Source organism: Strix aluco, chromosome Z, assembly GCF_031877795.1.
Source record: "Strix aluco isolate bStrAlu1 chromosome Z, bStrAlu1.hap1, whole genome shotgun sequence".
NCBI classification, from domain to species: domain Eukaryota; kingdom Metazoa; phylum Chordata; class Aves; order Strigiformes; family Strigidae; genus Strix; species Strix aluco.
In genome coordinates, this window is record NC_133971.1 from 75,637,986 (window position 1) to 75,664,644 (window position 26,659).

At 40.1% G+C, this 26,659-nt stretch overlaps 1 protein-coding gene across 1 annotated transcript in view; it reads right to left on the reverse strand.

Annotated features, from left to right (window-relative positions):
- The window catches only part of ADAMTS12 (ADAM metallopeptidase with thrombospondin type 1 motif 12), a 172,316-nt gene that overhangs the window by 20,954 nt on the left and 124,703 nt on the right, over positions 1–26,659 (reverse strand). Inside the window, exons 14-18 of the mRNA XM_074812055.1 lie at positions 25,191–25,311; positions 19,183–19,427; positions 17,649–17,790; positions 8,993–9,119; positions 2,130–2,340 (exon numbers count right to left, since the gene is read on the reverse strand). Coding sequence (XP_074668156.1) covers positions 2,130–2,340; positions 8,993–9,119; positions 17,649–17,790; positions 19,183–19,427; positions 25,191–25,311 — 846 coding nt within the window. The remainder of the gene's footprint in view (positions 1–2,129; positions 2,341–8,992; positions 9,120–17,648; positions 17,791–19,182; positions 19,428–25,190; positions 25,312–26,659) is intronic.

Sequence of the window (26,659 nt, forward strand, 5' to 3'; positions counted from 1 at the left end):
GTTTGTGAGCAGCATAAACTGAATTAATACTTTCACAATATTATGTTAGTTCATTATCTGAACCTGCTGTCAAACACAACAGTGAGTTTGGTAAAAAAAACAGGAGAAAGAAGGGAGAGGAGTTTTCCAAAAGGAAACAGAATAGCACAGAATAGAGTAGCATAGCATAGGATAGAGTATTTCAGTTGAAAGGGACCTACAACGATCACCTAGTCCAACTGCCTGACCACTTTCATGCTGACCAAAAGTTAAAGCGTGTTACTAAGGGCTTTGTCCAAATGCCTCTTAAACACTGACAGGCTTGGAGCATCAACCACCTCTCTGGGAATCCTGTTCCAGTGTGTGACCACCCTCTCAGTAAAGAAGTGCTTCCTGATGTCCAGCCTAAGCCTCCTCTGGCGCAGCTTTGAACCATTCCCACATGTCCTGTCACTAGATACAAAGGAGAAGAGATCAGCACCTCCCTCTCCACTTCCCCTCCTCAAGGAAGCTGTAGAGAGCAGTGAGGACCATCACCTCTCAGCCTCCTTTTCTTTAAACTAGACAAGCCCAGAGTCCTCAGCCACTCCTCACAGGACTCGCCTTCCAGCCCTCCCACCAGCTTTGCTGCCCTCCTCTGGATGCATTCAAGGACCTTCACATCCTCCTTAAACTGTGGGGCCCAGCACTGCCCACAGCACTCAAGGGGAGGCCGCACCAGCACTGAACACAGCGGGACAATCACCGCTTTTGACCGGCTGGTCATGCTGTGTCTGATGCACCCCAGGCTGCGGTTTGCCCTCTTGGCTGCCAGGGCACACTGCTGGCTCACCGTGAGCCTGCTGTCAGCCAGCACCCCCAGATCCCTTTCTGCAGGGCTGCTCTCCAGCCACTCCTCTCCCAGTTTAGACCTGGGTCCAGCGTTACTCTGTCCCTGGTGCAGAATCTGGCATTTGTTCTTATTAAATTTCATCCCATTAATCACTGCCCAATGCTCCGATCTATCTGTATCCCTCTGCAAGGCCTCCTGATCCTCAAGAGAGTCAACAGCACCTCCCAGTTTGGATCATCAGCCAACTTGCTAATGGTGCACTCAACTCCTGCATCCAGATCATTGGTCTTGGAAGTTTTGAAAAACTTAATAAAATTCATTTTTATTGACAGCTGAAATGAAAAATATTTGTTGTGCATTTTGTCATGATTGTCAGCTACAGTGATAGCTAAACTGACTCTGAGGTGAACCATGAGCAAGTCGTACTACAACAGAATCGGAATAAAATAATTCTGAAACTTCACATGACTCAAAACCTACTTCTCCCCACTCCAGAAAAAGTATCTTAGTGCATTTTTAGTTTTCATGCAGAAGTAGACTGCTCCACATGTTGGGGACCCTGAGCTATTCAGGACCCTGAGCTACCCCTTTTCTTCAATGAAAAGTAATGTTGTGAAACACCTGTAGATACCAGCATCCTAATCTAAGAAAGCTAAGCATGAAGTCCTTCCACAGATTAAAAACTATGACAAAGTACACCAAATGAGTGCTCCCTACTAATACTAACAAACATTGCAGAATATGTTGCAGTATATTTAAACAGAATTAGTAATTGCAGTCACCATTTTGATGACCACATATTCTGCAGTTCATCAGCTGCCAGTGAAATAACTGCACAATATTTAAGTAACTCTTGAAAGACACACTGCTATTCTAGTGTTTGTTAGGACTTCAGATTAATACTAGAAGTGAAAAGCTTGCATTCTATGGCAAAACCAGCAGGGTTATGAATGCAAGAGATATGAATATAAAGAATGTAAAAATGCTTCTTTGTAGGCCTACAGACATGACACAGACCCTCCCCCCATCTGGTTCAGAGCAGTAATGACTGTTACACAGACTTTTTAGCATGCGAGCATGCTCTGTTCTACAGTCCCAAAAGTTCAGCAAGCCAAACCCCTAGAAACAGTTAACGTGTAACACTTGCTGAGGTCTTTAGCAAGCAGGGCAGCTTTTTTTCTTGTGCACAAAGGATTTTGAAGACATGTTAACCAAAAAAAAAAAAAAAAGGCAAAAAAGCAGGTCATTGGTCCTCTCTGCTGACTATAATAGGTCATTTTGAAAAAATTGTTCAATATGACAGTTGATATGAATTTACCTCAGTCCAGTTGCTCACTGTCCAGTCAGATGGGCACAAGACATCTCTGTTGCATGACAGATGGGTTTTTGGTTTAAGCAGGTGCTGGCACTCTGTGACAGCCAGAGCCTGCTCATCAGACCCCACCGTTTGGATGCAAAGTACAGTTCGCTTCTTCTGGCCTGTTGGGCCGCACGTAGTCGAACATTTCTGCCATTCTCCTGCCCACCATCTGAAAACCAGGGGGATAAGAAACATCAGAAAACAATCTATCACAAGCACATTGAGGAAAAGGTCAAAGACAACAAGAAAAAGAACCAGTAATTTAAATTCTGGGTTCAGATATATGCTTTTCATATTAAGTCCAGATCACTCAAACTCTCCTATCTGCCCTGTGCTCCAGTACCAGCCAATCACTGAAAGATTCTGCTTCCCGGACAGTGGCAGACACCAAGTAATATGTTTCTACAATGTGTAAGAATCCACTGAGTAGGTGGTCTTTCAAATTCAAGTTGGAGGAACTGCTAGCAAGTTTAGTAATCTATTTACTCTATCCTATTGTTTATCTGCTTATTGCTACCTCACTACAGAGAGAATTAAGAAATAACAATCACTGGAGGGTCTGTAATGACAGCACAGAGGTGGAGAAGATCCCCTGATACATGTCTATGCAGCCAGTACTGCACAAGTGATCAAACTGGCTCTGTGTTACTTCCAGAAGGGGAAGCAGCAAGGCACACAACCCCAAAAAACAGGCCGGTCAGGGCTATGCTGCGTGCACCCATGTGGGATCAGTGCCCTGCAGAGCTGTACATCTGGGCCTAGTCTCTGGGTCTGCACTAGGCTGGACTTTTCTGTACTTTGTTCCTTCATGAAGTAAAAACAAGACTCTTATGTGTCTCTCTCCTGATTAAAGATGGTTTTCTGTAGTGTACTACGCAATGTTCCACCAAATGAAAGATAAATGTTTCCTCTACTGCAGTATTTTCTAATGTGAAACACCTTACTGACAGGAGCTGTCCCCTTTATATTTGGTTTACCTTAGCCTTTCTCCAGCTTCATCCACCTATTTTTTCTCATGCTGACTCCAGAGTGGATCAAATATCTACATACCTGCCTTCCATGATAAGAAAGGAGGGCAAAAATTTCTGTGTTTCTACTATTTGAGAAGCATTGGCATTAACTGTCATATTTGCCTGAAGACTTACCTTTATACTGGTTTCAAAAAACCCAACAAACCCCAAGAAAAATCTTTTTCCTTCCCATTTTGGGTGCCCTAGGCAAGAACACAGATCCAAGCTGCTGTATAAAGAATCTGGCCTAGCTGTGAACTCCAAGCCACAAAAGCTCCTAGAGAATATTTATTGTTCCTGAGTTTTGAAGCAGGTCATGACAAAGCCTTATGCTGAAAACAAAACAGGGATGTATTTAGAAAACACTTTCCAGACAGAAAGGAGGGGAAAATTGCTTTTGGCTTACAACCAACACCATTCTATTGTATTTTTTTCCTTTCCATTCTGATAAATACATCAAAGTTCAACGTTTTGTAACAGCTTTTGCTCCTTGCTTTGTCTCCCATCTTACTGCGTTTCTGGCTTTTTCAGTTTGCTGACAATCCCTTTCCCTTTCCTCAGTAGTTTTCATGTTCCCTTTCTGTTTCCTGACTAATTTATTCTTCAGTTGCAAATGAGCTGTCACTGATGTGGAAGGCACTGATAACACTGATAATTCCTAATAACTTAAAAAAAAATACTCAGAGCAACCAAGCTATGCACATAGCTCATTTGTGCAACCATCTGGTCTTCTCTGGGGTACTTACACTTACCTTCCTTCTCTTTAGTTATGTATACGTACCACATTTCCTTTTAAATTACCCTAGGAGCCCTCTGGGGCACACATTGTTTTGCTACATGCTCTAGAATGCAGCCCATTGCCACCACAACCCTGGGTGAGGCCTCTGGATGTTGCTGTAATTTTATTTTTCTCCTTCTCCTGCCTTTCTTTAGACTGCTCCTTGCTCTTTCAGGTTTCTGCTAATAGCAAAGGAAAACTAACAAGTGGTTTAAGAGAAAAAGCGAGTGCACCTCAGTGGAACACAGTAATAAAAAAGAAAAATATATCATCGCAACCTGAATCAAGCCATTTCAGGGTGGTTTTCATCTCTTGCATCTTCTTTCCAATTTTATCATCTCTAGTACCTTGTAAATTGCTGAAACTTTGGGACAAAAGCAACTTGCAGTATGTGAAGTGCCCTATTAATTTTAATGGAACCAGATCACATATTTCAATCTACAGCTGACAGCCCCTTCCTCAATGTTTTCAAATGGCTCTGAGTAAGGGTTCAGCAGTTTGTAGGTTTAAATACCAAACCTACCAATAAATTATTAGAGCTTACTACAGAACCTATCTTGATCAGCAGTAATGGTGTGTGATTAACTACTGCACACAAAACATTTTTAAAAAGTCATGGAAGAAAATAAGGTGCTCCAAAGTCAGGAAATCCCAGAATTAAGATTTTATCCTATTGCACCTACACAGTCAATCTTAAATTACATTTAGTCATGTAACTTCTATAGAGTTCTTCCTCATTCAGTGCAGGTAACAGATGGTACTGGTGAGCCAAGTAGTAAATTGCCTGACACCATGTTTACCACACACACTTCAAAAAATTTGCATTGACTGAAAGTTTATTCTTAGCAGTAACTGGAGTTTCTAATGGTGCATCTTCCTATTTCCATTCTATGGTACATGCACATGCCTTAGACACTCAAGCATGAGAAACTTAACATGGCAGCACATGCACAATTGTCTCTTCATGGTCCCCGCTGAGGATTTCTGAACTGCGGCATCCCAGCTGAAGGGGAAGAAAGGCAAAGCAAGGACAGTAGAACATCTAGCATCCATTTGTCCATTCCAGTACAGGATGCCCCAAAGCAGGTCCTGGGCCACGCAGAAGGGAGCAGCACCTGAGTGACTGCTTTGCCAAACTCTATTTATCTTGGAGCTTCTGCTGTATCCTCACACTGCAGAGGCATAACCAAATTGGAGGTGACCGCTGAGCACACATCCAGAATTGAGACAGCAATCCAAGATCCAAACGTGCAACTTTTAAGTTGAAATGACCAAGCTGTCAGACCTTGCAGCTGTAAGCTAAAGAGTGGAGGGCACTGCCAGACAGACTTATCTTTGCGCAGTTTATAAACAAGGCTTTCTTTAAATCACACATATAGCGAGAATGTTTGGCAAAGAAAGGGATATGGGGAAGAAAACTAGTAGGTAGCTGTGCTGACTGTGGTGAGAGACTGGGACAAGTTGGTGGAAACTGAAGCCTGATGGGAGTCACCGTCCAATACTTGTTCCTACCTCTGATTTCTGATGGCATTTACCACTACAGCAACTGAGTGGCTCTTAAATATTAATGCATCACCTGGTCCCTGCAAAGTACCAGGACTGTCTTATCTCCACAGGCAGGCATGGCATGGAGAGATTGTGGTAACAAACAAGGAAGCAAAATGCATGATTTGGGTAATTAATTTGTGTGAGCACTAATCTTCCTGAGGCTATTGAACTAGACAGCAGTCTGCCTGGTGAAAGCATAATCTCAGTTTTCAGTTGCAGCTGTGAGTGCTCAGCTATTCTGCAATACAGCCTGGAACAGAGGTGGGGAGAAAATCTGATTCCCTCAAGTGGCATTCAGCTGCCTTAAATGAGACCTATCCCCTTTCCTCCCACACTGAGTTTCGAAGGTCTGGAACAATTACGTCAGGACCCAACAGCCTTCTCCATTATACAGTCCTAATCTATACCCAGATGATGTGAGCTGAACAAAGTGTGGATCCCGTTTAAAAAGTAGTAGCATGGGATTTTGGAACCCAAGTTTGCTGTATTTATGCCTATGGGACTGAATGTTCCCTCCCTCCCACCATATTGTGCCACACCTAAAGAAAGACTGTCTTCTTTTACTATGTACTTGTACAGCATCAGGCACAGCAGATACCAACAGGGAACTGGTTTTCACTCTCTGTATTATAACAGAAATAAGATTTCCTATTCTTATGCTGTTGGACTCTATTAATCAGTCTGGAAGTAGGACAATACAGTAAAAGTCGATAAAAAGCAGAAGATCCCAAGTACTTGTAAAATAACACATTTATGGTTACTCTGTTCAAGTGGGTAGTCAGGTTAAAAAGGCTCGAGGCAATTTTCTTTACAAGGGAGAGCAAAACTTTTATTCACAATACTGTGAGTAGTTAAAATCTTACTCTTCTTCAAGTAGTATCCACTGATTTTTATCATTAACACCTATGGAGCTAAATACCTGTCTACCAAAGAAACACAGAACTGGAAACCATTTTCCATAGCATAATGTGGAAAAAAGCATGCATTTATCCTAGTCTTGCTGCGCTCCTGCTGAGCAATATCACTCAAGTTTTACATGAGCAGTTGTATGACATTTTAACTCTCAACTGTTCAGCCATCTATTTTGTTCTGAGTCAACATGTGGCATACATGTATTGCGACATTTTAAATATTTTGTTTGTTTTGCTCCAGAATCTTTTAGTAGAAAGTGTGGGAAAGATAAATGTAGATCAAATCAGCTAACAAACAAGAACGTTAAGACTTGGTCTTCTCAGAAGCTTGTAATTTAGACAGTTTATAATTAACTTCCTGAAATGGACTAATGAGATAGGATCTGGTTTGTGAGTCACAAACATTATAGTAATGTTATTCTTTGCCTGTAGCTACTGTTTGATAAATTATCTAATCCTGATTTAGTGGTCTAGTAGCTAGTTTCACATTAGCATGTGGGATTTAGCAGATCATAGGAGGGAGGTTATGCAAGAGAATATCCTTCTTGTTTTAGATAGGAAGTTCCTATAAAAAAAAAGGTTCACTGTTGGGAACTGTGAGATCATCTAACAGTTTCAGTCCCATGGCTGCAGCACTAACCAAAGGTCCCCTGCAGTGTTGTGTTTAACAGCACTATTCTCAACTCTAGCACAGAATTTAGCCACCTCTCTACAGAACACTTGGTTTTTGGCAGCTTCACAGGAACTCTCAGTTATCCTGTATCATGCCATATGGGACAGTCACACCTTCCTCCAACATCCAGATTTTCCTTAGAACCAACAAAGTGCTGTCTTGCATTTCAGATGAAGATGTGTAGCCATCTGTCTGGATTAGAGGTGACACATATGCCATGGAAAGTAAACACCAACTAAATCCCGTACTGTGACTACAGCCTGGAACAGAGACCAGATCTACAAAATGAAGGGCTTCCGAAAGGTGGATTGGAATTCATTCTTCACTGCCATCTCGTCCAACAGAGGAACAGAGGGACACCAACAGAAGCTAGTGAAAGCCAGGTTCAAAATAATTAAAATGAGGTAGTGCTTCACACAGTACGCATTAAAGCTGTGGAACTTCTTGCAGAGGAAGTTGTATATGACGAACTTTTACAAGGCTGCAGAAGCAGCCTGGAAAAGTACTTGGAAGAGAGGTCCACTGGAGGTTACTGATTAGACAAGCCATAAAAGCCTCTGGAAATGCCTTGAATTAAAACCACTTGGAAGCTGGAAGAGTATTAGAGAGAGAGAGAATTTATGCTTGGGATAAATTGAGCTCATTTGGAACTTTGGAATAAATTGCACAGTTTGTATGTGCTACAAATAAAAAACACCCCCATGTATAAGCCATGTTAGAGCCTCAGCTCTTAACTAGTCAACTAGTTAATAAGCTTGATCTACTGTCAACTGATTTTCTAGCAATCTATAAAGAATTATGAAATACTGGTAGTTTATGCTTTTAACAGTCATTTATAGAGGCTGCAAGCACAAAGATGTAATCCCCAGAGGAGGCATCATATGATGTTCTGAAGATACTTGGAAACAACTAATAAAACCAACAGCCATGAAGACTTTTTTACATTAAAGCTTCATGAAATTCACTGCTGGCAAATGTAATGTGATACACTTTAAAAGAATCATTGTAATGACTTCTATTTGATTCTGATTTAACTAGAATTACTAGGGAAACTGGTATACCATTGTGAACAGCATGATAAACAACTTCTGAAGGCATTGAAAGACAAAAGCAAGATGTTCCAGTACCTAAAGCATGAAACTAAAACCAGGATTGATCCCTTCCAGCAAATCTGTGCCTATTTTACAAGCCCACAGTTCTGCTGTCACCCGGAATGTTTGCTGTGGTTAGTCTTCCTTACCCTACTTGCTAAAATGGTAGAACAGTAAAAACAGAGATGAAGATGAATTAAAAAAATGTTATGCAAATGGAAGAAATTATTCCCATGTGATCACAGAATGAAGAAAGCTGCACTTTGCTGAAAGGAAAAAACAAGAAGGGGCCAAATAATAAGTGTTATAAAGAAGGTGTAATAGTCAGAGTTATACAAGTGGGCACTTCCTCTCATCCTCCCTCAGAAAAGGACAAAGGAGTATCAAAAAATACTGAAAAACAGCATCAAAAAGCTTAAAAAAACCTCTCTGCAAGTTAGTTTTTGGAACACACAGTAATACATTATCACTCAAGCTAAGACAGGTATAGGATTTTTAAAATAAATAAGAACTTACAGAGTTTTCAGGCACACCTGCACCTAAACTGAACAAAAAGAGTATCTATACAGATGTGACAGCAACCTATGCCATTCCCAGCACAGACTGCTCAGTAACTTGCACTGGAAACCTCTTAGGGCAGCTCACTCCCAATTTGTCCATTACTGGGTTTCTGCTACCTTGCTCTGAAATGCTTGGGTGCTCTCACCATAGCAGGCCATAGATGCCACACTAATTGGGTATTAGAACCAACATTTTCCTTTGAGTAAGGCTGCTATTGAGCATTACCAGAGCCCTCCCAGTATCCATTACCTGGGTGGACAGTCCTTTTCATAGCATTTCTTTTGTCGCCCATTTGGCTGTGTTGCTGGGTCGCAGAAGGAGTTTTTGATCGCTCCGCTTCCCTTCCGCATGCAGTGGGCAATCTGGCGCCGCACCCCTGCAAGAGAAAGAAAAAAAAAAATAGCAGTAATCCATGTAGGCTGGGGATGATCTGTAGATATCCTCTAGCATGGGGAGTACACACCCGTCATACTCCACATCCCAGAATAAAGTACCAGCTGTGAAAGTCAGTTTTGCTGCTTGCCTGGGCTAAGTCAGGTGTAAGCATCCTTCAATGAAGTTGAAAAGGTGTTAAGCAAAGCTCTTTTGGATCAGACAGCTCAAGCAACATGTTAGAAAGCACTTTCCTTAATCTCAGTTTAGATGTCAGCCTCAGAAAGGGCTCCTGCAGGCCGTGAAGCAGGTTTAAGGACTATGAATGGTTCTTGGATTTCTCGCAGATAAGAGACAGTAACTCAGCAGCATCAAGCTATTCACAGCAAGGGTAATTTTTCTGATCTTTTCTTTGTACTTCTGGGAAGGTTGTTTAAGCAGAATCCATACTGGAGCGTATCAGCAAAACTGTAACTCTGTGTCTCTTGGTGCTGAATTTCACTTTTAATAAGTTTTGGTACAAATCTTGACTGAAAATGATAATGCCATATGAGGAAGAAAATCTTGTTTTCTAAATAAGTAATACACAGCACTCATCACAAGAGACAAAACACAGTAATGATGAGAGATACAGAGATACCCCATACATACCATTTGGGTTATTTCCTAACAGTTCCAGTTACAAAAACTCCCATGCATTTAACAGAAAGAAACATGAACCAAAATACTCCCTTACGCTAGTGTGAATCTAAAGGAAGCTAGTTTCCAGAGGCTTGCCTTCCACACAGTTTTGCAGTAATTTGAGGCAGGTCCTGTGCTGCAAACCCATTGTAAAAAAAGTATTATACTATTACAGTTTGAAAGGTTGTAGCTTCATATAGAGGCATTAAAATAGTGACATTAGGCCCATACAAATCCAAGGACTAAAAAGACTGAAGAAACCTTGTTTATTAATTCTTATTAAATTAACTGTGCAGACGGTAGGTCACTGTACCTCCGTGACTTTAATCCTTCTCCTGGAAAGCAAAGGGCCTAACAGCACTGTTACTATGGTGTCAGGGATAAGTGTTGGGCTATTTTGCAGAATTTAGTTTAGGAATGAAGCTTTTCCTTGTCTCACACCTCCTAATAACTAGTGTGGGAAACTACTGGGAAGATAAGAACAGTAATACATAGACAGTAATACTTGGGAAATATGAAAATATTCCTCTATACAACATGTACTTATGTTGTCTATACAGCAATGTCCCCATATATGGCAATTAAAACATATTTCCTAAAATTTCTTGCTAGCATTACAGTTACCTTGCTTTAAGTAATTTCACAGCATTCAAATTTTTCTTCCTCTCCAAAATTTGACAATCTACTTATAAAAATAAGCACAGAAAAAACAGAGTATCAACTCTAATACTAGGAAATCCAAAGACAGCAACAGAGGTAACTTCTGGCGGAGAACTGAGCATGGACTGCATGTGTGAATGGGAGGTTGCAGTCAGATATTACTGAAAAAGGCCTCACAACACAAGGAAATTAAAAACTTTCTATGCGTATTTGGATCATTCCATAAAAGTAGATGGAAACCTGTATCTCATTTTTATAGCACCTTAAGACATCAGGTCTGTGACACTGGGAGGAAATGCTATAGCTTTCAGAGTACTTTCAGACTTGCAACAGAGACATATAAGACAACTACAGACAACAGCACAGGATTTGATGACTGAGTTTCCTCCAGTCATACATGAAGGTTGATTTGCTAGAACAAGGATTAGTTTCACTTAGAAGAGAGGATTAAGGGACTGCAGCCCTGTGCTTCTATTAATACTCTTTGCTGAGGCATTCAAGCTCCAGGGTACATGATGTGGAAGTAGCTGCATGACTCTGCAGCATGGCTGGATGTGGCACTCTCCTGTCCCTAGAGGACTTCAAGCAGCAGAAAGCTTTTTGGTTCAATGCAGGACTTTCAGTGAGCAGTGCTCTGTTTTATGCTAGGAAAGATGTAGCTGGAATAGTTAGCAACCTTCCCGCTAGTTGTAAACAAAGTAGTCCACAGAGATATGTTTCTGTCCCTTTCAAAATCATGATATGTTGCTGTTACAAATGCAAATAAGAGAAGAACTCTTTTGCTCTGATAAATTTTTTAGTCATTTCAGCTGCTGTAATTCACTTTAAAACCACTATAAACCTTTGCACTAGTTTTGTTTCAAGGCTGTACATTCTTATAAAACATTTGCTGATCACTGGCATCAATAAACTAATTTAATCACACGAACAATTTTTATTATGGAAGTTATGTGAACTCCTACTGTAGTTTCAAAATCTGGAAAGATCTGGGATGGATGTATATATTTAAAGAAGCCATAAATGCACAGCTTTTTCATCATGACTGTTCAGTTCCAAAGTTCGAAGGAATTCTATATGCATATATTGACACGCACGTATATATGTAGGTATACATATAATGACATAATGAAGCAGTTTGGTTTTTAGCTTGAGCAAGTTGAACTAGAAAACATTGCAAAAGCAGAAAACTAGTCACTTCACACTGACCCTGCCCTACCAAACATTTACACAGTTATATAACTTAATTGTGTAATATCCTACTTAAATCACAGATTAAAAATTCTAAATATACTTAAAAACTCAGTAAAATTGGAAACCTAAACTCGATTTCTATAAGGGTCTGAGAGTGTAGCTGTTTTCCTCCCTTCACCTCTTTTACTTCTCTCTGATCTCAGTGCTAACTAGTCCATGCTGACAACTGTTTTGCATGCACAAAGATGCTGGCTGTATTCATCAAGACACTGTCTCTGTGGTCATAATTCCACTGCAAAGATCTTGCTTTTTCCTCTGCAGTCAAACATCCCATTCCCTTCTGCTCACCTCGGCAGTCGTTGCGCCATAGCCCTTCCCACACCCATGTTTCTTTACACAGAAGCGTACCATCTCAGCTCTGTGAAAAAAACTACAAATATTTCTGGGAAGCAAAAAGAGAAACCAAGGATAACAAACGTCAGATCCAAGAATGCTCTTGATTTCACTAAATCTGCTCAGAGATTGCTTCTACCTCTCTGTGTCACCTCATCCCTAATACAGGACTTTTTAAATGGGAGGTTGACCCACTCGGCTCCTGATTTCTCACTTAGTTTGCAAAAAAAAAGGTGCCAGTTTAAAATCATTTGGGTGTGGAAGTTTTTTGAAACTGAGATTAGAAAGCTGTTGGCTGCATAGCCCTCAGTTTGGGGAAAATTAAGGCTGAGAACAACAGAAATGAGGGACCAGAAGCAAACACGCAAAATACATAGGCAAAAGAGCGTATTTGATTGTTAAACTAATTTGGTCATGTAATTGTCACAGTTGTGCATAAAATACTCTGCATGGAGTTCACTTTGGTACTTGCAAATTATATTCAGTGAATGCACAAGTTATGTACACAATGCAAGAGCCAACCTTTACATTCTTGGTGTTATAGAACTTAGACCCATAATAGCGAAGGAAAATAGAGTGACCTTTGTTTTCTAAAATCAATCCTACATGTTTTGTACTACATTTCAGTTCAGGAACACCTGGAGGTAATTTTGCAAAGTAGCCCTGATAACAGTTGTGAAGGATTTAGACAACACATAACAATTAACCCCCAAACAAATATTACATTTAAGTTCTTTTGCAAAGCTTTGAAAATTTGCCAGTTACTGATGTTATCTATGGAAAAGTAAACTGTTGAGGTTGCCCAATATCCTCCCTTAGTTGCGGCTGTGCTGCGCTTTGCTCCTTGTTATGTTCAATGCCATTCACAGCTAGTTCTAAGAAACATGATTAAAGCCTTTAGACAAGGATGAAGGATTTATACTTGTAATTTCTAATTGACCATTATTTAATTAAAGAATAATGGGTAGTTGGTCTTGAAGAAAACTGAGGCATTTAAATTAATCTTCCTAAAAAAAGCTTAAGGGCTTTACATGCTGTCTTGACAGTAGGCTCTGGAAGGACAGGCTCTTGGCCAGAGTGTGCAGCAGTTTGCAGGACACTGTCCAGTGTGCACACATCCTGACTGCAAAGCAATTGCTTTCTGCATAAAGCAAATGGCAGTCAAACTACCCTGCTGTGAGGACAGAGCAAGGCTTACGGTTTTTACCGTAAATTATCCCCTTCAGCATTTGTTTGCCATGAAATGGATTGCAATGTAGTTATTGAACTATCTCCTACATTGCAAATGGACATCAGGTATTGCAATGTGTTCTCCTTCTCCCTGCACATAGTATTAGGTATGTTTGCTACAGAAACGACTGATTTTTCAGAGAATATTTTCCCCTGTTAAATGGTGTTATTGTAGACTGGCCAGTCCCACTCTTTGAGACTACAAAAGACATGGGCACATGAAGGAAATGAAGGAAAACATGAGCACATTTGCATCTTCTCTTTGTCAGTTGCAATGGAGTTGGGGGAGGATATGTGTCAGGGCATGGCATGCTGCTACCTTGAGGCCAAGAATCTTTTGGAAAATATCTCTAGGGAGCTGCCCTGGCTTAATTTTGAGAAGGGACAGCTTCACTCTACAAAGACATTATTCATTACTGGGACTTTTTCCAGGTCTATTTCCCTTAGATAAGGAGATGTATCATAGGGCTAAAATCCTATTTTTTCTCTTAGGACAGATGAGGCTTTCCTGCTGCAGCAGGTGCACCTGCCCAACGAAAATAGGGCTTCTTGGCTGCCGAAGTGTAGCAGCTACTAATTGCCTTTGTTCTCTGGGCTTCATGATAGTTGGGGCCTTTGGCCAATGGGAGCCGCTATTGACCACAGATCAGATCTGGCTGGGTATAAATGGAGTCCCCTGGGGGCGCCATTTTGAGCTCGTCCCCTAGAGCAGCACGCTGGGGTCGAGGACTCTCCCCTTGGGTCAGGACGCTGCTCAAGGAAACTCCTTGAGGTGCTTTGGGTCGGGATGCTGCCCTGAGTAGGTCCTCGAGGTTGAGAGCCCTCACTTGTCAGGTGAATGAGAGAGAGGTTTGGGTTGTCATTAAACCCTAAGGAGTGGGGCTTTGTTCTGCGTTTTGGGTTGTTGTTAAACCCTAGAAAGTTGTTCTGTTCTCCTCTCACAGACATTCGAACATGTAATTTGCAGAGGGCTAGTTAATTGTGTTGACAATAAACAACCAACCACCAAAAATTAAAAATTTATTTGAGAGCCTCTCTAACACCTGCATCAGCCCATTCCTGTGCCTGTAGCCCCATTTGTCACTCTTCAATCTTTTGGCTCCAGAAAGCATTTGTTTGCATTGTCCTGATCTCTGTGGCTACAAAAGGCCAAAGTACCCTCGGATTTACTGCCACCATACTGACCAGTCCTGAGAGACCCTGTGTCAGATCTTTAGGCAAGTCCAAGCTTGCCCAGAGAACAAAATTCTAGGTAAGGATTAATTTCTCCCACTGGCTGTGGCTGTCAAAGTTAATTCAATAGTTCATCTTTCTTGGCCCTCTCTTTTATCATGAAATCCTATTGGTTTATTATTTACTAAATGATAACTGCAAAATTCCTTGAAGGTTATTTTACTACTACATTTAGTCTAAATAAATGCAATTTTTATCTTATTATTATAATTTTATCTTATTATTATAATTCTTATCTTCTTGACCCCCATTGTAAGCTCATCTTCAGTAAGACTTGTCATGCAGCACACCAACAGCAGAAGATTATCTTGCCTACTTCAACGCACTTTATCTTACAAACCTTTCAAAACTCTTCAAATGCCTGAGATTTGGCACAACAGGTCTGTTACTGCCAATGGCGATAAATTCTGAATCTAAACAGAGCGTATGTTCAGATAAAATCAATCTCATCATTCAAAGCCAGAAGGAAGTTCTGTGGAAGTCAGAGAAGGGTGTTGCTTAATTCAGCAAGATTGGGAACATTCAGTTCTGCCTTTATTCTGCCTCCTGGTCCTGAACTGAACCTGGGGGGATCAGACCACAGTAACGCGTAACCATGTGAGACTTTCTGGTTCTAGGTCAACAATCACTATCATGACCATATTCCCTGCTAAATGTAGCAAGATTAGAGTTTCCAAATTTCTGTACTGATGAAGAGCTAACATTTTCCAAATACACCTTCCCTGCTGCTACACTCTTTCTTTTATGCAGCAAAGCTGCAGATATTTTTGCTGATGTGTTTATGCTCTGATCATCCAGGCATAAACCTGCTGTATTACTGTACCAGTGTGATGCTTAGGAGGGCCAGATAGCTCAGAATCAGTTACAAGCTAATACGACAACAGTACAGTTGGTCCACATTCAGACAGCCCAGAGCACAACCAGATTAAGCATCGCGTACCTGCGGAAAACTGCAGACAGACTGTAGTATCAGAGCTCCCCTGCTTCAAGTGATGCACTGAAGCCTGGTGCCAAGATTTCCCTTTTTTTCTGGGCAGGGAGTAAGTGACAATACCCTGACTGCATCATGTATTAGCAGATTACATCCTCCTCTAGACCTGTTCAGTTACTTTTATAAATGTATGTATCTAAGAGGGAAGAGACCAAAGGGTCTATTAATTTCTTTTCTCCTACCCATGAAAGGACGCAGAGAACTGGGAAAGTTTTTGAACTGTGATACACCTCTTGGTTCCCCTGAAAACTCATGTCAGTAAGTCCGCAATCTTGCCTGAAGCATAACATTTCTACTTATGCAAAGAAAAAGCCAGTGAGCTCAAGAAACATATATTAAGAGCCCAAAGACAGTAAACAGGGGAAGCCACTTATTAAATAAAAACTGAAAAAACCCGTCTGTCATGCAGCCCTTTATTTAAGCAATCCATGTAGCAGTTAGAAATCAAAGCCAAGTCACACAGTTCTTTAGCCCGAAGGTAGTACACAGGGTTATAATTTACTTAGTGAGAAACAGTTCTGGGGAATAGTGCAGCTAATGTAAAAAAACTCCAAAATGACATAATAAACAGTCTAATAACACTTTTCCCCCCCTCTTTTTGTTGTCATGCCAATTGCTACCTTAAACACTATTCACAACTAGGGATCAGAACTAAAACATACAGCATGCAGTTAAGCAAAACACTTGTTTTGGGTACCTATTTAAAGAAAATGTTTTTGTTTGGCTTTTTTTTTTCCTGCTAACCAGAAAACACATGGCATTTTGTGTTGAAAGATTCTTCTGAAAAAAAAAAAACCAAACAAACCCAAAACAAACCACACAAATATTTGCACAACCATATATATATATGGATGTGTAAATATCTCTATGATATGTCCATTATATATATTTTTTAATAATACAGGAGTGTTATTGGGATGGGGTAATTTACACTACAGTTCTAAAACTCTCCTTTTAATCTTCCAAAAATAAGGCCATTCAATGTACGTTGTTTGAACCACTGAAAATGCATTGTCTTCCCTGACAGGAAAGATTAAAAAGTTGCTACTGCTGTAATCATCACTGCTTCTAGACTCCCAACTGGATTTGTTAGAACATTTATTTGTCTTTTTCTTTCATTGTGGGAAGAAAGCAATAATTATCAGAAAACACTGACAATACCCTAGCATTGGAAAGAGAAAAGGCTTATTTCATGTTGTGTGTCCAATGGCTGTAACACTGATCTACTACTGTTCTGTACAGTTTTCACACGGACGGTCAAAGAACAAGGTTCCCATACTAACTTCAGGACTGTTCTGTCCAGTGAAACTCAGGAACTAATTCAGACAGAAGGCTGCAATCTCTTCTCCCCAAGTGCAGACTTCCTTTTACACACAACATTTTTCTCATCTTTTAAAAATTATTCCCACAAAGGACAGATAAAACCCTTTACTTTTGTGAAGAAACCTTCAGTCTTTTTGTCATTATTGTTGCTTTACTGCAAGCATTAACTTCACCTCACTGATCTATTAAATACAGGAAAGTCTCCCTGCTAGCATTTTCTGTGTGTTACCAAAGGCAAACTTCTGGACCTGTTGTTAGATCCTACTCATTGGTCATCATTCTGCTTGTCTGGTTTGACATGCTGCACAGAACTCAAATGTAACTGCAGCTGTTCCCAAGCCATTATACTGAGAGTAGGAAAGACATAGATGTTCTCAAGACTGATTTAAATAAACTAATTACTGAGAAATGCACAAAAAGCATTGTTACTTATCAAGGCAGGACAGAAATTAAGAATATTTTTTGTAGTTAACATACTGGAGAGACTCAGTAGAGAAACAAGAGTAGGTCATAGATTAGTATTTCTGGGAAGTAGCGTTATTGTGAACAATATTGACAACAAATTATGAGGAAAGAAAACTAGTTTTTAATTTTGGTTCATAGAAGTTGAGAATTTCAGGACAGGTGTTACAGAAACCTATTTGCCTTAAATGATTTAATAAAATTTTATTTTAAAGCCAAAATACATAATTGTAATCATGTGATCCGATTTCCCACCAAATGCAGATTAAAGAACCTTACCTCTTTGAGGACACTGTCTGGATAACTTAAAAGACAAGATTTGCCAGTAATGAAGAGAAACAGTAATAGAAAAAGGAAGTAAGGAATTACCTCTTCCACAGGTAACACTGCAAGCTGTCCAGTCTCCATACTGCCAAAAATACTCTGGCTCTCCAATCTCATTCTCATGACTTTCTTCTTTACGTACAGTATATTCATACTTGATTCCGGGGTTAGTTTCTTGAAAAAGTAGCTGGAAAAAGAGTGTAGTTTATTTAATTACTTATGATTTTAATAATCTACTGGCCCAAAGCTTTCTAAGTGTGAGAACTGAAGAATCAGCAAGCTTTAAAGCAAGCCTGTTTTTGAGCCTACTACCAGTTCAGAAAAGCAGACCGGCAAGAATTCCATTTGCACGCCGACAATGGCATACATGTATCTTTCTAAGACACAGTTGTTTGCCATTCAGTTTTGCAAGCACAAATGGGAGTAAGTGGGTCAGCATAATTGGTATCCTATTGACAATAAGAAAAGATAATGCAAAGCCCATCCAAGGCACTGCCAAATGTGCTGCTGATTAAGAGCTATTGCCTATCACCATTATAAATTATAATTTCCCTACCCTTCTGAAATAGCTGTTACAAAACAACTGGTAGGTCAGAATATTACAGACTTTATTCAGACACTGGTTTAATATTATTTGTCAGTGTTTCTGGATTAAAAAGGAAAATTCCAATTGTGAAGAGCCACTCAAGAAATTTGGCTGATGAGAGGGAGAAAAGAAAAACATGGTCAAAGGATAAAAGACTTCAGCAATGAACTTCTACTCTTCCTCCTAATTGTTTCCTTCACCTTTTTACTGACAGTGAAGATTGAGCACCCATTAGATGTGCCTTCTCACCAGACATTCAAAGTGTGAAAGTGGCTCCCATCAACACCCCTAATATTTCTTTTAATTGTGTGGTGGATACACAGGCAAACAAGCCAGGAAAGATATATTCAGAGAACAAAGGGGCAATTTATAACTATTTTTGCAGAATTAACAGAAGCTGGTTATATTGAAGTTAGAATCTATAAAGCATCATAAAAGAAACAAAAGGGAGCAACCTCAGTGGATGCTAAATGGATCCATTTCACTTACCATAAGCTATTAATCCATCTATCTAATGCTGTATTTTCTTGCTCAGTGTAAGTTGTCACTGCTATCAGCATTCCCTAGCTCTCACTGTTCACAGCCTGACATCAGCTCCTTTTTTCTGATAAATAGTTACTTTTCATCTGGGTCTGGTTCACATCACAGCCATGTGTTGGCCTAAGCTGTCACATGAGACAAGGAGGTTTGGACAAAGGACTGACCAATTACAGCTGGCAGGATCCCTATCCTAGTGGCAGCACTGGATCATACTAGCCTTTAATAATCATCAGACTATGATACTGGACATCTTTTTTTCAGACTAGATGAACAACTCTCTCAAGCAAGGTGTTTATTTCTCTCCAAAACAGCTCAACTCATTTTTGCAAGACAACATGTTAATAGAGTGGTTTATATAAAAATCTATGTATTTTTTCAGCCTCGGTTTCAGAGACCCAGCACATTCTGCTGCCATCCAAACCCAGAAGGTTCTGCTAGTGATTTCCTATTTACCTGAATCCATATTGATTCATTGGTGGGTCCTGGAGCAGTGAGATTTTCTAGATCCCCTGTTCTGTCATACTGAAATATCGTGCCTGCCACTTTGTATTCACCATTCCACTGGATGATAAAGCCTCCATTCAGGTAATATTTTTCTGGGTCTTTGCTTCGCACAGCAAGGAAATTTCCTGCTTCTGCAACTTCCATGACTTTGATTCCCCTTGCACCTTTCGGAATTAGCCCAATATCAACATATCCTAAGATAAAAGAAAGTATCATGGAGGTGAATAAAAAAAATTTTATTGCATTTTAGTTATGTATAAGATTATTAAATTACCAGCTTTGTTTGAAAAATATACAGAAAGGTGCTATCACAGAGCTTGTATTTCAGTTAGTTAATAGTGTGATGTTCCAAGCCAGGTTTTCCAGTATCAATTGAGATATACAAATATGCATTGGGTTTAGGCAATGACAATGACATTTAGAAGGAATATGGAGGTGAACGATTTTCTGAGCTGCATCAGGGGAAATCTACTCCACAGATAAGCATCAACATCTCCATAACCATACCCAAGGGCTCTTGCACACTGCAATGTGAGTAATCTGGAGAAATGCCAGGGAGCCCCAGTAAGTTAACAGTCTGTTGTGGGAAAGGTCTTTTATTTGCAACATGTGTTTTCATCTGTCACCAATGTACAGGTATGTACATGATTCCATGCACCTTAAGTCATTTAATTTCTCCATGACTGTTTCCCATAGATAGCCTTGCTACAAAAAAACTGGATGTTATTTAAATGCCTCACATTACTATGATCTGCTGAACACATTTTTATAAACTACTGATTTTCTTAAGGAAGTTCATCAGCTCTTAATATATACAAGTTAGCTGTAAAAAGATATTTTTGGTATATGTGTTAAGAATGAACCCAGAGCATCTATGACAGAATTTTGTTTGCACCACAGGCAGTATATGACATGAGGCTCTGTGCTTCTCACCTTACAGGGAACGGATATTGCTGTTGATACTGCATTGTAAAAATAGGAAGTTCACATAGAAATTTGAACACAAACTCCAATAGCTTTCCTGCTATTGCTCCTGGCTGAGCTTTAGAAATTGGATGGATGACAGCTCTACAAGCAAGTGCCCTGGGAATGTGAGCTGCAGTTTGTGCTGGTTTACTTCAAGACTGGAACATATGTGGTTCCCCAGTTCTCATCACACACTGCTGAGGTCATGAATTAAATTCTGAGACTCACATCCCATTCACCTTTTTTGTGAAATAAGCTTATCACCTTTGATTACTCACTCACATGAGTGAGATAAACCACGCTGGCATACTAAGAGATCTTCAGTATCAACACTTTCTACCCACCAGTACTTATATGCTGTACAACTACATGCTGTCGTCAATAAGTGCCCCAAAGTCTTTAACATCTGAATTTTCTTTGCAGCAGTTTGGTGGGGTGATAAGTATTGGTTCTAATGTCATATGTTGCTTACAGTACAAAAAAGGATCTACTTCAGGCCCTTCCTAATTCATTAATAATATATAATTACACATATGTTTTTCCAGTAATTAATGTTCAAGAGGGAGAGTTTTCTGGATGTCACCTTTTCCACCACTGTGGAAATCCAAACTTTTCAGTCTTTCATAAGTGAAGGGAATAACAAAATCCAGACGATTACTGAATAACTTCTATTATAGGAAATCAGCCGTCTAGGTCTATTATAAGTAACCAAGGTCTAACGATTCTCCCAAATGTTCTATTCATTCAGTGCAGCGGAGACATGTTATGAACACAGTGTGTGATCGTGTAACTAAAGACTTGATTAGAAGGCATACTCACAAGTGGGCCAAATTAACACAGCATGGAAAATCTTAATTGTCCCACGCCCTGACAGCTTGGCTTTGCAATGTTGGTGTCCTTTTCCAGTAGGTTTTTTTTTTTTTTTTATGTAATTAGAATAACATTTGATCAAGGCACAAAGTATAAAACCAATAAAACATAATTTTCTTTCTTTTGTATCATAAAAATCTGTATCCTCTCAAGTTTTTGTATAATTATTTTTGTCTGAATCACCTGCTGTTGCTCATAAACCTGATTTTAAATGTATTGCAAATGTCTCATGATAGATGTTACCATTTGGTCAATCTATCACACTCCCTTCTCCCTGACCCTCCTGGTTTTGATCTCCTGATTTCCAAGAACCTCACACTAATTCCCAGTGAATGGTATCTGCTTTTGAAAGCAGAGCTAATCAGCAGCAAGCTTTTGAGTTTGTCACGCAACATAATAAATTTTTGTTTAAAAATCATGTGGATGTTGTTTATGTAACTGTTCCTGGTTATACAGTTTCATCTGATAAGGATCTAGAGATCTGAGATTCAATAACAGTCAAAATGTCAGCTAACCTACATGCTGTGCTCATTAAATCCTGGAGCATCTATATTGTGGGTACTACCACACACCTGTGAAATGGCAACTCTCAGATGCTATTAATCTTTCCCTTTTAATTAAAATTAAATCTATATGCTCCTAGCATAGGCAAGAGTACATGAATAAATTCATGTAATCCTTGTTGTAGGCACAGCTCTACCAGAACTGAAGAACTTGTTTCTCTTTTCCCATTGCTGTGAGAAAGGAGTAATTTCACTCAGGTGATTAGCAAAGTATTGCAGATCAGATGATAATCAGACCTGGCTATTTCTCCTTATCAGAACAGCTCCCACCCTGCTCTTCAGTTTATTGTATCTGTGAGATTCTCTCTTAAAAATACATGTTGCTGAGACACGGTTTTCCTCTAAGCCAGGCCCTAGGCACTACCACAAGAATATTACGAGGAATACAGCGCAGGCTCCTGGTGGCATACCGGGTTTGCAAGTCAAGGTATACAGCCTTTCCATGAAACAGAGGGAGCACTGCAGTGTGTGATGGTAATGGGAAAAAATATTGTAGTCTAGAGACAGTCTCCTAAGTGAGGATCCACGGAGACCTTCCAGTCTCTCAGACCAATATTCGCATCGTGGCTATGTCCAGACTCCATCTGGGGGCTAGGTTCAGGCATGTAGCAGATCTCTGTCTCCACTTCAGTTGCATGAAAAGGAAACAGGGGTAGCAGGGAGACCATGGCACATGTCAATTCAGTCCCAGTCAAGTTGTTCAGGAGGTAACAGGACTAGGATAAACCTCCAGGTTAGGGCAAGTACAGCCACAGTTTCCTTGTTTGCCCATCACTTTGCTAAAATTCATCCCTTCACAGGAGGGATGAATGCACCTAATCTTGCCTTCTGGCTGGCAAAGTAAGACACCTCCACCCCTTTTGTACAGTGCCTCATTTCCTAATTTTCACAAATTTAAATGCATTGTCCCCTTGCTACTGAAAGTCAGAAAATTAATTTCCTCCTAAACACACAAAAGGTGAAGACAGGACAATTACCCATCCTTCTGACCAACACTTGTTGCCTTCCCAGGCAGATCCCTTTGTCTGGTCCTCGCAACCTTGTTCCACCTTTTTGTTATCCATTTATTCCACACTCCCTGCACTTCCCACAGTCCTGAAACCCTGTCCCTTGTGCCTCAGTCCTTCTCCTACCCCAATGCTTCTCCTCATTCAGCCAGCACAATTTCTTCTCCTTCCAAAAGAGTTTGCACACCTTGCAAATGTTCTGTTGTACACAATAATGCTTCTTTGGAGTGTTCACAACAACATGAATAAGAACAGGGATTTTGACTTTCAAATACTCTACTTCAAAATAAAAGCAGACTTCTACCTTCACAACAGGAGAGCTTACGACTTCTTTGCTCAGGCCTAGACCTTGCTTTTCAATGTGCTGCTCATGTTGCAACCTTTCTGCGATAAGAGTTCAGCTGAAGCAACTTAAATGACTTTCAAACAAAGCTCCTGAAAACAAGGTGCAGACCACGTACTTGCTAATATTAGTGTCAACAGCTGAGACCATTTGGGCACATCCGACCTCTGATTTGTTTTCCACCATGAAACTCTAACGGAATCCATTACACAGATGATGCTGCCATCCCTGCGGCTGTGTTGGGAGCCCCTGGACTGGTATTCCCATTTTGCATCCACAGGAAAGACAAAAAATCCAAGTAATAATACAGATTTTAAAACTTTTCTATCTGAACATGAGGCAGGAAGACTTCAGGTAAAACTGATCCCCATGCCCTGCAGTGAAAGGCTGAATTATTAAAACTCTCTTCTAGTATTTCATTAGTCTGACCTGGCACTTTAGTCAACTTACAGACAGAATACTCATTGCTGCAGCACCAGACCCAAGAAAGGCCCTGTTGGACTTAGGTTCTAAGTACAGCTTTAAATCAAAATATATTAGCTTTGATTTTGTATTTCTCTGTGCCATTAAACACAGAAAAAACTCTTCAAATCTTTCTTGCCAGTGACAGGCAGCATGCTTTGGTCCAGTTTTGTTATCTATACTGAATTTATGAGCCTGAAGTCTTTATGTTTACATAAATTGTTCAGTAGTCACTCTGCCATAAACCCGTACTGCAACACAGAACACTACAGTACTTGTCAGAGACAGAAAGAAGCCAGATACTGTGAACAAAACCATTGTCCTATTCTTAGTTTAACACCTGTGAACATCAGCGAGATTCACACATTGTCTTCAAAGCTGAAGAGCACACCAACCTCTACCTTTCCTGACACTTTTCCTTATTAAAATAAGAGGCACTTATCCTCCCATGTGTTACAGCACTGGATCTTTTTAGTAAAATTGTTATTTGAAAATAAACTTCACATCATCTGCAGCCTTGGAAAACCCCCACTCAGTCAAAGGCAGAGTGAATTTTAGAGTAGCAGAAGCAAAAGATGAGAGGCTGGCTGATTACAGTAGTATTGGAGCAGAGAGGGCTCTATATTTTCCTTTGTAAGTCTCACACACATATACAACCTGCACTGCTGCATGGTTGCAGGCACCTTCACAGTTCCCCTGTTGGATACAGAATGAAGGAAAGCAAATCCAAGTACAGGAAAAAACCTGAAACATTAAAATCACTTTTCCCCCAGACTTTGGAAAACCTTATCAAACTAAGTTTAAATTATTAGCACAAACCATATTTGTGCAAATCAGAATTATTTTATGAAAAAACCACACAAACCCAACAGCCAGCCAAAGCCACACCTTCACCACAGTTTCTCCCTCCTCACTAGCATGGTAACAATTATTGCTCTTGAGATGTCTCATCTCTGCACCAGCCTCTTTCTTCAGCCACAGACCTTGCTCTAAGCACATGCTCCAGTGAGGGCCTTGTCACCTGTCCCCCTCCTGTCCTGGTTTCCCATTCAAAGCTGTTGATCCTGGCTGTCTCTTCCACCTCTAGGTCACAACATGGTTCTCATTCAGTTTTAGTCTCCCACTCCCTCTTCTAGACTCTGTCTCCCATTCATTCCACACAAGGCAACTTAAAGCCTGAATGTCTCAGAGCCATCAGTAAAGAAAGGCTCAGTCCTCCAAGTGCTGATTCACTTAACCCTGCAGGGAGTTACTTCCCTCCCCTTCGAAGCCAGAGGCATTGCACAGAAAATTTTAGAGCAACCAGAAGTGCAGAGTTCTGTGTGGGGAAGAGGTGGCACATGGTCACCAGAACCAATGGTATCAGCTTTATGACACTTAGAAATAAATCGCAAAACCACTCACTCTAGCATTTTTTTGGTGCTTCACACTGTCCAGATTTGGTCCAGATTTTCCAAGGTGGAAAATTACATTAATTTTGTAAATGCATTTGTTATTTTGGGGTTTATTATTATCTGTGTAACTTGCATAGGGCCTGTTGGTCTCTCACATAATTTTTATTAGACAAGGTGAACTTGAAAAGCACAGATCACAGATCTTTTCTGGCAGAAGCATGATTCAATGTGAAATATCTACTCACAATTCCCTACACAGATTGATCGCCCAGTTTGCAATAAGTACTTAATCCTTTTCATGCAGAGAAATTACTTCACTAACTGAAGAGTTTAAAAGAAGAACCCATTTTACCAAATCCTTCACTTTGATTGAACATCATCTTCACTGTACGACAAGCAGAGCCGTCTCCCAGGCAAACTCCACACTGGTCTTCAGTTGCGTTGGAATTTATCTCATAATCACAGCCAACAGTCTAGAAGGAAAAACAGTTTCAGAATAAGTGTGACCTCCACAATGAAATACTCAGAGCTCATGTATCACTGCCTTCAGTGTACTCTGCTCTCCTGAGAAGGGGGCGAATCACCTCTATGGAAGAGTATATATCCTATATAAACAAACTAAAGTAGACATTGATATATCTAAGTCAAACTCATGTGTATTATATGAAGGTGAAAAACAAACAAAGAAGCAACAAACTACCACATCATGAAACATGCAGAGATGGAAACGTGCCACCCAGATGGCCTCAACATCTAGAACTGGCCAATACATCTACGATTTTTAACTGCTTTCTTATTCCCAGGAATACAATGCAGTAACAACTGAAATCTCTGTGTCAGCCTTCTGTGGCCATCAGACAGTGCAGAACCTCTACTGCAGTCAAACCCCCTTTTACAAGAAACTCCTCAGCAGGCATGAAGTTGTATACCCGTGACAGCTGCTTCTCCAGCTTGTCAGCATGGAGGAATGAGTCAAGATAAAGTTCTGGTAAAGACTGATTTTCCAGTTCATGCTTGCTACAGGGAGAAAGTGAGAGAAAAATTTATTCATACTGAGTCAGGACAAAACTTCTTCCTTGACCAAACAAAAAATTCTGTATTAATGTCTTTAAACTTCAACAAAATCTTGATTTGTTTTTGGGGTGGCTTTTGCATCTCTTTAAAAACTAGCAAGGTTGGAGAACATGACCTAACATCCAGCACTTAGTAGTTGTTAATAGTATCTAAGGTATTTGGAGGGCTGTGATAGAGATGAATAGTCGTAAGTCTGGTGGTATGTATGTTTTTTCTCAGCAAATTTTTCTCAAAATAAGCTTTCAGGTGCAATACCTGTCAACTCCTCTAAGACCCTCTTGATGTATGAAAATCTGGGTATCCCCTATCTTGATTCTGATCTTATTTTACCTTCAGTACATCAGCTGCTGTAAGCTTCTGACAGGAAAATCCATCTATTAGACTAATCTAGGTATAAAGGCTCCTGCATTCTCTAAAATTTTTCCATCATTTTCAGCTCAAGAAACACCTGAACTTTTCCTCTATGTGCCAGTGATTTAATGAAAAGCTAGAGAAACTGCAAAAATGGACGCAAGGAAAAGCCTCAAGTTACAAATGGTGTTAAACCATGTCACTTGCATTTTTACAGAGGATTCAAAAAAAGACTCATCCATCACTTAATGCCAACACTTAGCCAGCACCTTTGATACCTGCTCTGAAAAACAATGGTCATGCCAGAAGGTTCTGCAGCAGCCTCAGCTTCTAACTCCTTTCAGCGAAGAATACTTTCAAAAAAGTGAAGGTTTTGTAATCTCTTTCACACTGACA